The following is an 18,062-nucleotide window of genomic DNA, read 5'->3' on the forward strand; positions in this document are numbered from 1 at the left end:
AAAGTTTGTTTATAAACAAACAAAATGGCCACCAAAACAGGAAGTAGGTTGATGTACAGTATGTCCACACATAGAAAATACATCCATGCACAAGCAGGCTGTATACACTCTTCCTTTTGAATCTCAAGAGATCATTTGTGTGTTTCTTTCCCCCTGTTCTCATGCACTGAAGTTTCAGGCTGCTCTTTTCTTCCTGCAAACAGCTTTGCACTTGTTTGTAATTTCTCAGTATGTGAAAGCACAGCCAGCTCAGAGGACGATTTATCCAGCTTGTAAAAGATAAGAGAGAGAAGAGAGAAGCTGCTCTAATCCTAAATAACACACAGGCAGTGTGCATAAAGGGGAGTTCATAGCAGAACCACAACACTGAAGAACTTGGCAGCCTTCCAGACACAGGCCGACAAGTCTGACAGGGGAAAGATACATTGATTTATTACAGAGACTGTGTTAGTAGAAAGTGCTGCAGTTAGCCAGAACACATTAGAATAGCTTTTGGAACTTGTAGGATGATAAAAAACAGGATGCAATTTTTGTTACGGAGTCTCTTTAAGAGGGAATAGATATGGCGGCCTCCATATTCCTCTCCCTTCAGTTATCTTTTGAAATTCCAAAGCGTTGGCAGAGATGCATTTCATGTTACATACTTTCAATCAACAAGATTGTAATACGCAAATTAGAGGAGTCTGAGTTGAGGAGTCTGAGTTGGTGGAATCCTAACCTGAGGAGTCGGTGGATTTTTGTTCCGACTCCACAGCCCTGGTTCACACCTAGGATGTTTTCGCCCTTTTTTTAAGCGCTGGCAATTTTCAAAATCACCTTAAAAGCGCTTGTGCAATGATTCCCTATGAGAGTGTTCACATCTGAGAGGTTCATTTCCGATCCGCTCAGCAAAGCGCTGCCTGTACCATTTTTGAGACGATTTGCCTCAACGAAAGGTATTAGGAAATGGCAAAGCTCTGGAAAAAATGCTTGTATAGCTATTTCCCCAGCGCTTTCATGAATAAATACATTGTATTTGTTCATTTCCGGGTACAAGAGTTCACTTCCTGATTCCTGACTGACGTCAGGAAGTGAAAAAAATGGAATCACTCCGCAAAAGCGCGTACAAAAGCGCTTTATACAAAAATCACAGTGCACAGGTAAGCCTCAGGAGGGGGAAAAATGCCCCCAAAAAAACGAAAATCGCTGCCATCAGCGATTTTGATTTTAGATGTGAACAAAGCCAAAATGTTCATATGTTGGGGGAAAAAAAAAAAGCAGGTTAACCGAGTTCCAGAGTTTTCCCATTAGTCAGTGATCCCACCAATAAAGTCAAGAGCTCATTCAGAGTCAGAAGGTGGAGCCAAGATTGACTGCTAGAGTAAAAACTGCACATCACAATCAATAGCTCTGGAACTATGGAATTACATAATAGCTTACATTTCCAAGTATTACAGACTAACCAGCAAGCTCATGGACCCAAGTATGTGTGAGGTATGTCAGCCAACTGGATGGTACTACAGCCTCCCCATAGCCACACCTGCCTGAAATGGCCACTTTATTGTGTAGTTTTCTTTACACCAGTGGAATAGTAACATATAGTTTAAGCTTGGATGAGCCGTTCATAAATCCAGTCACGTAAATGCTTCAGTGAAAGAAAATCGGATTGTAATTTTGTTAACTTATGTGGTTATTTTACTGATGTGCAACACAGTTTCTTTCATATTTTAACATACACTATAGCTTCTGGGCCACCACATGATTCCCCCACCCAGGTGTGTTCCCATGTTCTGCAGGGCCTACATCTAATCTGCTTGTATGTAACATGTTGCGATCAGAATAACCCAGCTGTTAGCATATATTCAGCTATGTCATCAGCAAACTGAGAGAAAATGTACATGGTTATTCATAGAGAGCATACATTATGCCTCCGCTCATTTACTATGTATGGGGCACCAGGAATTGCTAAATAGCTTATAATTGATGATTTCATTTCAAAATAAGAAAAAAACACTACAGACAGCATTCAGAAATCATGCACCAAAACATAGGACACAATGTTATTGTATACATGGAAAGTAGTTCTATGCATAGTAATCAACAATACACCACTTTCCTGAAAATGGGATGCACACCACAGCGGTCTTGAGCAGGAAGCTGCCATACAACTTCCTCCTTAATGATGGTTCCTGGGAAGTATACATAGACAGATACAACCTGCTGCAAGTCACTGATAAGTTGTTCTATGCTTAGCATTTTAATTGCTTAATACTATTACAGAATAATGCTGCCCTGAAATGCCTCTGCTACAAACAGAACTGTGGTGATCCTTCTGTTCTTTCACCAGCGGCCTACATATCACACACACACACACACACACACACACACACACACACACACACACACACACACACACACACACACACACACACACACACACACGTGATCTAGCAGTAGCTAAAGATTGTTTTTAACCTCTTCACCCCCAAGGGGTTTTAACCCTGACGAACCAGAGCAATTTTCACCTGTCAGCGCTCCTCCCTTATATTCGCAAATAACTTGATTACTACTTATCACAACAAAATGATCTATACCTTGTTTTTTCATCCACCAATTAGGCTTTCTGTGGATAGTACATTTTGTTAAGAAATATTTTATTATATGAACTTTATTTGAAAAAATAAGAGAAAAGCGGAAAAAAATAATATTTCTCAGTTTTCAGCCATTATAGTTTTAAAATGAAACGTTCTGTGGTATAAAACCACACATTTTACTTGCCCATTTTTCCCGGTTATTAAACTGCTTAAGGCCTCTTGCACACTGCAAGCGATTCCGATTCAGATTCCGCTTTTTAATCAGTTTTTACCTCCGATTCAGATTCCGATTTGCAGTGTGCAGGGAGCAAACTGCAAATCGGAATCGGAAGTAAAAACAGATTAAAAAGCGGAATCTGAATCACTTGCAGTGTGCAAGAGGCCTAAATTATGTCCCTATCACAATGTATGGCGGGAATATATTATTTGGAAACACTGAAGAAGTGTTCACATTAAAACATCCTGAAGCAGTTAAGAGGTTCCAACACGACATTTAATGCAGCAGCTTGTCCACAACTGGTTAAACAGTGACTTCAGGGTGAAAAATATATTTTAAAGGTACCATTATTCTCACTACCAAATACCTCATCATATCAGCTACGTTCCAGGTACTATCTGCCAAAATATAAAGTAATCCTTTAAAATTATGCAGCATTGGGTGTATAGGTGCAGATTTTTTCATTGCCCTACCGGTCAGTAAAGGAGGCCAGAATACAGGTAGAGGAAGCAGAAAGCTATCAGTCTTACAATACACCTTGTGCCCTTGATCCGGCTACAGTAACGCTTGTCCTTGACAAAATGAAAACATGAGCCATAACCAGTGTCAGATGTTTATCTGTATACACCACAGCATGTAAGGAGTGAAATTCCACTCACCTACCAATAACAGGCCTGGACAAACTGGTTTCATCACACATGCTGTTGACATATGGCTCACTGTAAGTCCCCTTACATTTCTTTTATAAAAACAGGAAATTGCCATTTTAAAAATACACTCACAGTTACCTCTACTATACATTCCAGTTATGCGATAGGATTCAAAACACACTTTTCTAGACATAACTCTCACTTGTTGTAGTCTTGGAAGGATGACCTGTAACCTGGACACAACCACTCCAGTCAGTTTATGTCACAATACTCTTCTACATGGCTAGTAGGCCTGAACGATTTTAGGAAAAAATTGAATTGAGCGACGTCTGTCCGAAATCATGATTTTGATTCGATTCAAGGTTTCCTTCAAATCAAGCTTTGTTTCCCCTCTGAGTCTCTCTCTTTGACCCCTCTGTTCTCCAAGCTGCGTCAGTGCTGGATATACCTTCCACGAGTCCAACAATGCCCATCTATCCACTTCTCCTCCTGCAGGATCTAATGCACGGCATACTTCCTGTATGTATTGTGACATACAGGAACCAGGAAGTATGCCATGCACAAGAGTCGGCAGATGGCGATAGACGCCAGACAGTGTTGGGTTTATGAGGAAGGTATGTCCGACAATGCAGATGCTACGGGCCGCACTCCCCGGGACTTGGGGGAAGTTTGAAGACGCTTCTTCAAACTTCCCCTATGCGGACGTCAATGCGAAATTGTGATCTTGGTGATCGCGATTTCGGTTTAAAATCGATTTATTGTTCAGGCCTAATGGCTAGAGTGCAGACTGATTCTTGTAAATTCAGCAGTGTATCTACTAAAGCTCATTTTATAAGGCCAAGTGCACACCAAGGCTCAGTTTCCAATTGTGCGATACCAGTTTGTTTCCCTTTGCACAAATTTGGATCCAGAATTACAGCCCAATTTCAGTCTGTACGGAGGCTGTATGTTCTCTTTATATTTCCATGCATTTCCTCCCACATCTCAAAAACATACTGATCAGTTAATTTGTTTCCCCAAATTAAGCCTCTATGGTAGGGATTATATTGTGAGTCTTTCTGAGGAACAGTTAGTGACAGGACTCTGTAAAGCACAGAGGAAGATGTTGTTGCTATATAAATGCACAACAATGACAATAACCGCTTGTTTTTATCATCTATCACTTATTTGGCAATAAATTCTGCCTTATCCAGCACACAAGTTTTTTAGCTTCTACCAAAACAGCAGCCGCTGAAGTAGTTCCCAAATTTAACTTTAACGGAAGGAACCAGAAAAAAAAAGTGTGAAATGACAGAGACACAATGGAGCAGCACTTTCTGGTATGTTTACATTGATGTAATGACAGATGGGGAGGCCGATTTAAATAAGACTGACTGGGATATCCTGGTTTTCTCCCAGTGCAGTGATGGCCTTCAGGAAAGCACTTCCTTTTTCCCACACACACTGAGAAAAGGACTGACAAACTGCCAGTGTCTAAGCCCCGGCATAAACAAGACAAGCGATTATAAGAAAACAACAAAGGCACACTGCAGCCTGGCCTCACCAATGCACTGAGAGCTAATGCCTGCCTTTCTAAGCATGGACGAGGTCAGCGTGCATTAATAATGATGTTTTACAAGAAGGGAACTTTTTCAAGGCCATGGCCTATAGAGATGAATTGTACAGGAAATGATAAATGCAGAAAGGAATTTCATAGAATCCAGATGTACCACAACTGAGAGGAAGCACAAGAGGAATAAAGAAGACATGCACAAGGCAGTGGGCAGGAGAAAAGTCAAACCAGCAAGTTCTCATCTTGAAAAGCAATCTTTGTGGAGGTGGCACTTCCTGGTTTATTAGATACTTGGCTGGAATTCTGTTCAGCCTTGACTCACCAACATCATGCAGAGAAAGCTACAGCCATGATAGGGAAGAACTGGGCCCCAGTTAGTTATGAAGAAGGCCAAACACACAAAGCGATTGTAACAAGGGTATAAATCACACCACAGGACATTCCCATACTTCTGTAACATATACTGTAATCAATGACAACACACACACACAATAAAGCTCACCAGTGTCATCATAGCCTGATTTAAAAAAAAAATAGTGATAAAGGCTGTTAAAAAAAAAAAAAAAAAAAAAGATTTTTTTTTTTAGAAACTTTTCTTCCGATTTATGAAGTGTAAATGAATAATCGACGGCAGCGTTATACATGCACTGTTAGACAGCAACCTGCAGTTGTTCATAAAGAGTCTTTTGTTGCCTGAACTACATTGCATAGACTAAGCCATTATAGAGGTGAAGACTTCAATGCAATTTTATGGGAGAAAATCTCAGCTGCCAGGGCTTCTTTTGCCCAGTAATCACATTTGTAGTTTGTTTGCTGCATTTTTTTGTGTTGAAAATTAAATTGTGCTTAAATCCCACATGCAAGGATATTTTCCCTATCCTTTCCCCTAAATGTGTTGCTCTACACCCAAAACCTACTCACCTGCAAAGGTCTTCATCCGCAGGGTCACATGACCCCACCATCACCATCCACACATCCCCTCCCAGACGTCACTGGCCAGAATGCTGTAAACACCTGGTGGACCAACTGCAGGGGCCGAGATGAACCTGAACTCTAGCATGACATCATGGGTCGACCTTGCAGGGGTCCTGGCGAGTATACAAGTGAAGGGACCACCAGTGAGTTAGACCTTACACGGACTTTCATATAAAGCTTTTCACGTGTGTACGTGTGTGTGCGTGTGTGTGCGTGTGTGTGCGTGTGTGCCAAAAAGAGATGAGCTTACAACCTATCTGTTACTATATCTTTCAAAATGAGATACACTGTTCTGGTACTGGCTGGATAGTGTACTAATAAAGGGGGTTTGTCTCTGACACAGGAGACTGGGGTTCGAATCGTGGCTCTTCCTGTTCGGTAAGCAAGTGCCTATTCAGTGTGGAGACCTTGGGCAAAACACCCTAACACTGCTACTGTCTATAGGGCGCACCCTTGCTCCAGCACTGAGTCCATCGGGGGAAAAGTGGGATATAAATGTTTTGTGTTTGTGGATAGAGTAGAGAAGGATTAAGGCCATTGATATCAATTATCACTGCTGTGTTCTGATTGGTTGGTGAGAATAGAAAATTAGGTGGTAGTTCACCATTTGAGGATATACATAGCAAGAAAATACATTTTTAGTGGTATAGAAGAGTTAGACCATCTGAGATTTGTATTGCTGTCTGAGTGCCCACTGAGGCGGTCTTCCACACTTCCCGTTGGAGCTAAAGGTTTGCTCCAAAAGAAAGTGAGGGGAAACACCATCCACCAGAGTACAGTTTACCTCATCTTGTTGCGGCGTACACGGCCAAAAGCAGTGACCTAAAGAGCTAGCAATACATACAGGCAAAAGAAGGATATCCCGCTACACCAAGGGTGGGTATAAAACTTTTCATCATTTATTAGCACATCAGTAGACACAAAAGGCTTTTGCCTGCATGTTCTGAGACTTATGGTTCCTGCTCCCTTGGGACAAGCAACGGTGGTGGTAGCGTTCCTATTCCTTTTTGCTAGCAATACATACATTTAAAGCTAAACAGCAAATCCTCAAGCAGAAATGGTTGGCTAAATTGAACTGCGAGTACATGCATATTACCTAGTGGCATCACAACTTCTATAGGGACCTGCTACATAAATAGTTTTGCCAAGGACTGACAACAGATTATAAAAGTGAACCCCACACTTAATATGAACTTTACAGAAAAGTTCCAAACAGCTATCAGTTCCTGCTTACAGGGTAAACACTCACGTCAGGTCAGGACATCTTGAGTGCAACACTGACATACACAAGTATGCTGCTTGTACTTACTGCTCTAAAGTAATCTCATAAGAATAGCATTATAAATAGCCACCTACATTAATGTCATGCTGTAAAACCTGTTTCTATAGACCCCACTGATGTTAAAGGTATGTCATACAGATATGATAAAGTCACCCTAAAGCCCACTGCTGCATAACAATGTGTCAAAGGGGGTAGTAAACACTGTTGTCTGCTATTGCGATAAACAATTTTAACTTGTCATCTGACCTGTGTGGCCACACGCTGTGTAATATACTGGTCCGTGCATACCTGTTAACTGCACCTGTGTGACAGCTGCACATTGTATTGTAATACCAGTCACTGCATCCCTTTCCCTGCACATTGTATTAGTCAAGTCAGTACATACCTTTCACTTCACCCCCCCCCCCTCCCCCGATATCGACAAAACAACAGGCAGAGGCAAAGCCAGAGGCAAACCCAGCGGCAGGCCACCCGGCAGGTCTGTTCGAGGTCGTCATCAGAAACAGCTGGTGGCAGTGTTTGGCGCCATGTATCGCCACCTATGAACAGCCAGCCAACATGCCCCCACTACAGTTTCTTCTCTGGTACTACATTCATTAGATCATTGCTCGAATAGCTATTTAATGCCTGTGAGCTATTTAGAAGATACTCACTGGCTATGAAGACAATAATTGTTCAGTAACTTAATCCTAAATAGTAGTACTTGGTGAACCTGTTCATACAGGCACTCAAACGGCTGACCTGTTTCTAAAGAAGCAGGCTCCTGGGCTTTCTAGGTTTGGTAACATTTAACAGGCTGCATGTTTATTCCAGCGCAGTAATAGAGTTGGGATAAGGAAAACAGCCACACATGTATGTGATGAAAGGCCCCCATAGAGCAACCAACAAGCTGGAATTTTAGTCCAGCCCATAAATGTGTTTCAGTCGATTTCTGTATAAGTAGACAAAGCTGGAAAGAAGAAAGTTGTACAGCAAAGTGTTGCCAATACAAACAGACTAGAAGAGGCTACAAAACATCCGATTCTATTTCCACTGGACTGTACTAATACAGATATAGCGCTGTATGTAAATTCCTGACCCCTGCTGGTCTAGTGCCTAGATTCCAGTATAGATATGACCAAGAAAAGATTCCAGTTTACAAACTACAGCTGCAGCATGAATATATATCGCGTAAAGAAGAAGAATGCATGAGAAATATTCTTACGATGACCTTTAACCATATATCATCACGTTACATTTACTTTGTCTGCCAATTTCGTATTGTGCACCAATGTCGCTTTTTTTTGTGTATTCCATGCCATTGTCCGTATTATATGTACCCAGTTTTCTCACTCTGTACAAGAAAAATATGTTGGCACTTTAAAATAATCAAATACTAAATCATAATATTGTCTATAATCTGTAACCATTCTGAATAATTTTGTACTTTCCCTATACAGAGATCAGGTCACTAACAGGAGCCACTGCGGCAGTAACAACAGATACCAGGGAGAGGTAAGGCTACTAACAATGCAGACTTAGTTGTAACAATTCACACTATTTTTCTCCCCATTTGCACATGCCAGCCATGTGGAAATGCATTATAACTGACAGCCAATGTTAATTAGTGGACACTGGACTCATTCACATCCAATCTGTTTTTCTGCTTACAGGGGGAAAACAAAAACACCATTCACATTTTACATTCAACTGTCCTATACTGCTGCCATACTCTAAAGTGCTGCCCCACTCCCTTACCCTACAAGACAGCATTCCTGGCCATTTCGACCACTCCCCCCACCCACTAGACACTAATTCCCCCCCCCCCCCCCCCCCCCATTGGTTGCAGGCTTTAGTGAATCAGGCCCATTATGTCCAAATACTGACTACAGACCTTGGAGTCATCGTTTATGATAATTACCAAGCAGTTCCATTTTAAGTGTTTGCTTTTTGTGGTGTTGATGTTACTGGTCTCCAGTTGATGCTCAAAATACAGTGGCTTGCAAAAGTATTTGGCCCCCTTCAAGTTTTCCACATTTTTTCATATTACTGCCACAAACATGAATCAATTTTATTGGAATTCCACACGAAAAACCAATACAAAGTGGTGTACATGTGAGAAGTGGAACGAAAAATCGTACAGGATTCCAAACATTTTTTACAAATATATTACTGCAAAGTGGGGTGTTCGTAATTATTCAGCCCCCTTTGGTCTGAGTGCAGTCAGTTGCCCATAGACATTGCCTGATGAGCGCTTATGACTAAATAGAGTGCACCTGTGTGTAATCTAATGTCAGTACAAATACAGCTGCTCTGTGACAGCCTCAGGAGGTTGTCTAAGAGAATATTGGGAGCAACAACATCATGAAGTCCAAAGAACACACCAGACAGGCCAAGGATAAAGTTATTGAGAAATTTAAAGCAGGCTTAGGCTACAAAAAGATTTCCAAAGCCTTGAACATCCCACGGAGCACTGTTCAAGCAATCATTCAGAAATGGAAGGAGTATGGCACAACTGTAAACCTACCAAGACACGGCTGTCCACCTAAACTCACAGGCCGAACAAGGAGAGCGCTGATCAGAAATGCAGTCAAGAAGCCCATGGTGACTCTGGACGAGCTGCAGAGATCTACAGCTGAGGTGGGGGAATCTATCCATACGACAACTATTAGTTGTGCACTGCACAAAGTTGGCCTTTATGGAAGAGTGGCAAGAAGAAAGCTGTTAACAGAAAAGCATAAGAAGTCTCATTTGCAGTTTGCCACAAACCAGGTGCGGGACACAGCAACCATGTGGAAGAAGGTGCTCTGGTCAGATGAGACTAAAATGGAAAATTTTGGCCAAAATGCAAAACGCTATGTGTGGCAGAAAACTAACACTGCACATCACTCGGAACACACCATCCCCAATGTCAAATATGGTGGTGGCAGCATCATGCTCGGGGGGTGCATCTCTTCAGCTGGGACAGGGAAGCTGGTCAGAGTTGATGGGAAGATGGATGGAACCAAATACAGGGCAAACTTGGAAGAAAACCTCTTGGAAACTGCAAAAGACTTGAGACTGGGGCGGAGGTTAACCTTCCAGGAGGACAATGACCCTAAACATAAAGCCAGGGCAACAATGGAATGGTTTAAAACAAAAACATATCTATGTGTTAGAATGGCCCAGTCAAAGTCCAGATTTAAATCCATTTGAGAATCTATGGTAAGATCTGAAAACTGCTGTTCACAAACGCTGTCCATCTAATCTGACTGAGCTGGAGCTGTTTTGCAAAGAAGAATGGGCAAGGATTTCAGTCTCTAGATGTGCAAAGCTGGTAGAGACCTACCCTAAAAGACTGGCAGCTGTAATTGCAGCAAAAGGTGGTTCTACAAAGTATTGACTCAGGGGGCCGAATAATTACGCACACCTCACTTTGCAGTTATTTATTTGTAAAAAATGGTTGGAATCATGTATGATTTTTGTTCCACTTCTCACGTGTACACCACTTTGTGTTGGTCTTTCATGTGGAATTCCAATAAAATTGATTCATGTTTGTAGCAGTAATGTGAAAATGTGGAAACCGTCAAGGGGGCCGAATACTTTTGCAACCCACTGTATAAGCTGCACACACCCACAGAGAGGAGTAGTCCATACACCCACTCAACCGCCATCATTATAAAAGGTCAGAGCAGGTTTGAATTCAGCAAAAGCACAATAACCGTTCACTGATTGGATCAATAGAGCAGCAAAAAAAGACGACCGAGAACCGCATAATTAGCCACACAAGTCTTAACACAATGCAATCTGACTGTACAATTTTTATACAATTTTACCAACATCCATGTAGTATAACAGCAATAGATTCACTGTGACTTGGATATATTTTTCAGTTAGTTTCTTATACTACACGAAAATGGTAAAATTGGTGATTGATTGTACAGTCAGATTGCATGGTGTGTGGCCACCTGAGTGGAGTGATTATTTGTTACCGTTCAATACGAACGACTAACAGCCATTATGGTCCAAACTGATCGGCCAAGACAGATCAGCCTGCGTGGAAGATAACTGCCATCTTTACAGTCGCTACAGTCGCTGGAACACTAACGATTCTCAGCCGACCACTCGTTCCTCATAAAAAACTCTGAGCGGAGTCTTGCATGTCACCGGGACATTATACAAGGGAATTCTGTATTTATCAATAACGTTTGGCTGTACTTAGGATTATATCCTTTAATTACATCAGAATGCATTCCCATAAATATACACTTCAGACTCTGCTCTCATTAACATAGTTCTTCTACCACTTCTATAGTTTCCAGGCAAAGAATACTCGCTTCAGAGCAATGCATCACTGATGCCACGCTCTCCAAACTAATGTCTATATATGCATGAGATAAAGATCATGCAAGGCCCCCAATCTATGCTAGTCTTGTGACTAGGGAATGCTAGGAGCTGAAATCTCCAGTTGTAAACAATTACTAAAGGCCGAATCATCCAGCAAAAATGTGAGACTGAGGCCCCTGTTTTCCACAACTGATGTTTCTTTCCAGCAATATCCATTTATGTAAATGAAGCAACAGGAAAAGTTCCACCTTCAGGTTTTGTAACTAACTGTACAAAACTGCAAACGAGAAATCCATATAAAAGTCAGAACATTCACAGCATTCAAGCAGAGTCTTCTGCTTTCCAGATTCTCAAACTAGCCATACACTGTACGATTTGTGGTGATAAATATTTACAGGATGTCAACCAGTTACCTGCTTTACCGACTCGAATAAAAAAATATTATATAATACTTCAGAAGAAATATTGTCCATTATCATTCACATTCTAGAGATGTATAGGCACCAAGAAACAGATTTCTCTGATCAGAGACACCACAGGCCGATTCCTGATCGATTTCAGCATGTAAGCTTTTGGGAACTGGCCTTGTGATGCTGCCGTCCCCCCAAATGTTACTGTGCACCCGTGCCTTAAAATATCTAACTTGGCTGGGCTGCAACTAGCCTAACTGCTCATCTTCCACATTCTTGTGGCTGCCCCGCATAGCTTTCTGCCACGTCACTGCAACACATAGCACATGGTGTAATTGTGACATCACACAAGCGCCACATGCTGTACGCGGAAGTCATGTGGGACAAGAACATGGAAAAAGAGCAACTAGACTAGCAGTGGCCCGAACAGGAGAGCTATTTTACAGCAAGGGCACACCTTAACATTTCTGGGAGACAGTGGCCAGAGGTTTAATCGCATTAATTGGTCACAATATCACACACTGTTACTGTTGAGTACCCAATCAACCACGTTGGCCTGAGATTTTCCACCTTGCTCAATCGATACATATAACCAATTTTGGCCCAAAATCAGTCAAATCAATCAAGCATGCTAGTTGTGGCACATATTTTCATCGGATTCAATGATAATCATTGAATCAGGCGGTCAACCAGCAGCAAAATCGTCAGATGTATGACCACCTTTACAGAGCAGGCCTTTCTGTTCAAAAGAAGCAGGGAAAGGTGAAGTGGGAGACTGTGGAGACTGTGATAGATAGATAATGGCAGTTGGGTGAGAGAAATCCATTATGCTGGGTACACGGGATGTAATTTCCAGTCAGATCGACTGGTAATCTGACAGGAAGTTGCATCGTGTGCATATGTCCAAACTGCTTACGATCAACAGCGGGGTTCAATTTTCCGATTATACATTCCTAAAATCAATCCAGTTATCGATCAGGAGCTGATAGGACATGTCGCAGATAATCTGTTTGATCCAGCTGATTGGACAGGAAGTTGTATCATGTGTACCCAGCATTAGGCGAGACTGATGGAAGCCACTGACATCAGAGAACACCTGTACCCATGTTTGATTTTCACCCATGATTGGTTCCCAGAAGTGAAAAGTAGGAATGGGCTGTCCCTAGATTATAGTCATTGAGTACTGTGTTTTTTTCTCTCTGCTCAATTTAGTGGCAGCGCATCAGGGCATAAAACTTGAAGACGGTTTAGAAATCTATTGAAGTAAGAATTACATTGGCTTCATGAAAGTCTACAGGATGCTGGGTAAACAGACAGATCAATGCTAAATTCTGCCACATTTGTTTCTGATAATTTGTCCTCAAGGGTGGACTCTGGCAACCATTTTGGAAAAGCCTCTAAACTCTACAGATTGTGTGTACCTATGGCTAAGTTTTGTTTTACATGGGGCAGCAGATTTTGTTATAACTGCAAGCTTCAAATATAATAAAGAAAGGGGGGTGGGGAATGATATAGTTCATAAGTGGAATTTCATAGACAAAATGTTACAGAAATGATCACTTCAACTTGTTTTTGATGTAATACTTATTTACTTCTAGCTCATACACTAGCCATTGTCTGTACCAGCTTTATTTGTAGATTCCTGTGGCTACAGCATAGCTTTATATAAAAGCCACACAGTTTATCTTTCACTTGCATTCTCCTTCTGCTAATCAGAAAGAAAACAAGGATGTCATCATACTGGGGACATTCTTCCGCCTGACAGGCCGTCGATAAATGACCTCACAACCTCAAGTTACACATTCACTTCCAAGAAGCTTCCCTGTAGGACATTCTGTCATACGCGCCACATGAATGTGTCTCCATGTTTATCTATTGTGTGCGAGTCTAGCATTGTTCCCTCATCAATAGGCTGATAGATTAAAGAAACCAGCAAGGTCAGAAATAAATGTATTTAGTTTTATGAATAGATGGAAGACTTGGAAATATAATACCACATAAAAGCAAAGGAAGCAAGAACAGTCCCCTCATAGAATGAATGGTGAAGATCATCATCCAGCTGTCTCCAGCTTGACAATGTAATTTTACTTAGAAGTAAACCTAATCCTGCTGGCCCGACACAAAGGGATTGGTATACAACAAAACTAGTTCTTTATACACCATTATTGACAAGCCATTAAATAATGCCATTACCAGTTTGTACTTTTCCAGGCCTCCAGATGGGGCAACATCTTTGCTCTCATAAGGCGGTAACCTCGAGGCCCCTTTTACCAGGGCTGTGGAGTCAGTACAAAAATCTTCCGACTCCAAAGTTAATGAAACCACGGACTCCAACTCTGACTCCGGGTGCCCAAAATGGCTCCGACTCCTCGACTCTGACTCCTTAGTCTAATATTTACAAGGGCTATGGATTTTGTACAAAAATCATCCGACTCAGACTCTTCAGTTTATGAAATCCCTCATTCTGACTCTAATTTCGACTCCGGGTACCCAAAATTGCTCCGACTCCGACTCCACAGCCCTGCCTTTTACACTTGCATTGTGTGCGTTACATTACCCTCGTTTACTGCAGGGTCATGCAACAGCAATGCAAGTGAATGGGGCCATTCACACTTATGGCGTCGCGATGTGCTGGAAGAATCCACAGCCTGCAGTGTGTTGTACTGTAAACGACAGATTGTGGTGTATTGTGGCGAGCATGTGCAGACCGACGGGAATCCCAGCGACGTACAGTACCTCCTATCAGCAGGAAGTACATCACTGAGCGGGGGGGAGGGGGGGGGGGGTTAGAGGCGCTATCCATATGATCCTGTTGGCACACTTTGCCTCAGGGTCATGTGATTGTAGTTTATTGCATTGTGGTGGGATGCGGCAGGAGCATCGCACCGCAAAAGACAAGGGATCTTATTAGAGACGATCAATTCATTTGTAGTTGCAATTTGTATGAAGACTGAAATTGGGCCAATCAAATTTGGCTATAAGTTTACTTGACGGGTATAATTATAACCCACATTTAGGCTGCTTTCACAGTGGGACGTTAAAGTCCCACGTTACAGCAGCCTGTAACGTAGCCCAACTGACAATGATAAATGAATGGGCTGTTCACAGTGCCCACGTTGCGCTGGAGTATAACGCAGCATGGTAAATGAAAGTGCAGTGTGCTGTGCGTTATACTCATATGTGGCTGCGTTCAGATGTTTGCACATGCTCAGCACTGTTTTTTTTTTATTTGACACATGCGCCGTTTTCGTTCGATAGTATGAGTCAAAAAGTATGCATCAAGAGACACATAACACGGCTCTATAGAACGTCCAACTTCAAAGCAAACATGCGTTAGGGGCACGTTATGCGACCTTAACGTCGCATCTAACGCAACGTCGGTGTGAAAGTGCCCCTAAAATGCAACTAAAATGTCATGAAATCTTGCAGTGCACATGGCTGTGATTGTGAACAGGTAGAAGGCATACGGATAAGTACAGTGGACGTGGCATTCCATGTAATAAAAGGAGTGCAATGGAATGGGAAAGTCGTGCCGCACACTTTCCATGCGTTGCACTGCATACAGTGAGGCATAGTCAATAAAAAGTATGCTTCGCCGTCACAGTTAACACCCACGTTTTGCAGTAATGCACTGCATGCAATGCCGCACGCTGTTAAACGCTGTAAACTTCGCATAGGTGGTGCATTGCAGTGCGGAAAGTCACGTTACAATGCGGCCATTACACCGCATAACAACACACCACTGAACATAGCTTTGCTAGTGCTACAACTGGGAAACAATGCATGTTGCTGCATACTGATGAATGCTGGCTTATGCTGGAGTTGTTTTAGAACATAAAATCCATGGGAAAAAAAAATGTTAACAAAAATATTTAAATCTTGGACATTTAAATAAAACATCTGAACTACACGCCATGCTTTAGAAGTCTATTTGACTACTAGGAATAAAACTTAAGCCTAAATACAACAAACTCATGGGAATAAAACAGCTGTGACAGCTGTGCAATGTGCTAAAAGAAGCAGAGGAAAGGTGTAGCCCTGGGGAGAGGGTAGCTGCACTCCCAACTATAGATCACAGTTTAGAACCAAAAGAAAATGTGTTTAAACAGAAGAAGCTGGAAAAAAAGAATGAAGGAGACAAAAAAGACCTTTTTAGAGCACAATCTACACTTCTTACTAGAGATAATCAGTGCCTTCCACATCCCTTCTTGGTTGAACATTCTGAAGAAGAAGAAGAGGGCAGATTGAATGGTACAGGTGGCTGATCTGTCAAGCCTCGCACATACAAACAAGGACTGTCACCCTAAAGGGATCAGGATTGATACCTTGCTATACGCGCAACGGAGCAGCTCAGATCGGGAGGGGTGAGAACGGAGAATAATACGCTCAGAGGTCGCACAGGAGCCATTAAACATCCGGTGTGTCTTGCTGTACATACACTACTCGCTAGATTTCCAAGTTGCCATTGAGGAGTTTAATCTTCTAGTAGCTCTGAGCTTCCAACTTGCTGCAAAAACATGCCTGTTTGGTACATTTTTTTTCAACTTCAAGCAACGCAGGAATCCTATTGTTAAAAATAGGGTCCATTTCCACCTGTAAAAAAAAAATCCATTTGCAAACAGGCAAACCGAACGCAGCATCCCAATTGCTTAGTTTTACCGGGTGAGCTAACATTAGCCACCTATGGTGCCATCACATTCAGCCCGGACACAAATTCGACAAGAAAATGGGAGTGGACAGTTCAGCAGAGCTGTGGAGTCGGTACAAAAATCATCCGACTCCTCAGTTTATGAAACCACCGACTCAAACTTCAGGTGCCCAAAATTGCTCCGACTCATCGACTCCGACTCCTTTAACTAATTTTTACAAAAGCTATGGATTTGGTTCAAAAATCATCCGACTCAGACTCCTCAGTTTATTGAAACCACCGACTCAGACTTCAGTTGCCCAAAATTGCTTCGACTCGACTCCGACTCCACAGCTCTGCAGTTCAGACTGCAACAGACCTGTTGCGATTGGGAACCAGGCCTAAAGGTGGCCACACACACACACACACGTTACAATTTTTTACTTTATTTTATTCAACAATTCTGATCAATTTTTTTTGCCACTGTAATTACTAATTCTGCATTTTGTACATTGGTTTACACCGTTATCTGTATTGTTTTCCAATTTTTGTTTCTTATGCTTTGTACAGTGCCACAGAATTTGTTGGCGCTTTATAAATCAATAATAATATTTGATGTTTTTAAAGGACAACAGAAGAAGTATATGGAGGCTGCCATATTTTTTTTCCTTTTAAACAATACCAGTTGCCTGGCAGTCCTGCTGATCTATTTGGCTGCAGTAGTTTCTGAATAACAGGGTTTATGACAAAGTATTAGAGGCAGAGGATCGGCAGGCAGGCAAGCAACCACTTACTGCAATGGAGGCAGTATATCTACGCCCCACTGGTGGCCATTAATGGCTCCAGGGGCATAGAGATACATACCTTGCCGCGTGAATTTACTTCTGGTAATGTGTGTATGTAATAAACACTACCCGGTAGGGATAAACTGAGGGGGAACATCTAGTGGCCAAATAGTAAACTGCAGTCTAATACCATACATTACATGCTAATACTTTCCTTTCCCATTAAAATTAACCTCTTACCGTATATTCCGGCGTATAAGACGACTGGGCGTATAAGACGACCCCCCAACTTTTCCAGTTAAAATATAGTTTGGGATATACTCGCCGTATAAGACTACCCCTCTTCCAACGCACATCAAATAAAAATAAAAAAAAAAAAATCATGTACTGGTGCTGTGTATGAACAGATACTGGTGCTGTACTCTATGTGTTACCCAGTATATAACAGTATATAGTCAATTGACTTGTTGCATTGGTCAACTCTCCTTAAGTAGACTGGTCAGCTCTCCTTGTCTACCTGTTTATCAGAGCGGTATGGAAGAATAGATTGCGCTCCCTCAGCAGGGAGATCTGAGAGGCGGTAACAGGATAGGGCGTATCACCCGGCATCAGTGACACCCGGCGTATAAGACAACCCCCCAACTTTTCAGAAGATTTTCAAGGGTTAAAAAGTAGTCTTATACGCA

General features: G+C 42.0%; 1 protein-coding gene across 5 annotated transcripts in view; it reads right to left on the bottom strand.

Moving 5' to 3' along the window:
• Positions 1 to 18,062, bottom strand: part of RASA3 (RAS p21 protein activator 3) — a 233,265-nt gene that overhangs the window by 184,862 nt on the left and 30,341 nt on the right. Inside the window, exon 1 of one of the 5 annotated variants that reach the window (XM_068268222.1) lies at positions 5,914 to 5,963. The exons of the other annotated variants lie outside the window; for them this stretch is intronic. Coding sequence (XP_068124323.1) covers positions 5,914 to 5,929 — 16 coding nt within the window. The 5' untranslated portion in view covers positions 5,930 to 5,963. Of the gene's footprint in view, positions 1 to 5,913; positions 5,964 to 18,062 lie in introns of those variants that run through there. 5 annotated transcript variants of the gene reach the window in all.

This window comes from Hyperolius riggenbachi, chromosome 2 (assembly GCF_040937935.1).
Source record: "Hyperolius riggenbachi isolate aHypRig1 chromosome 2, aHypRig1.pri, whole genome shotgun sequence".
NCBI lineage: Eukaryota > Metazoa > Chordata > Amphibia > Anura > Hyperoliidae > Hyperolius > Hyperolius riggenbachi.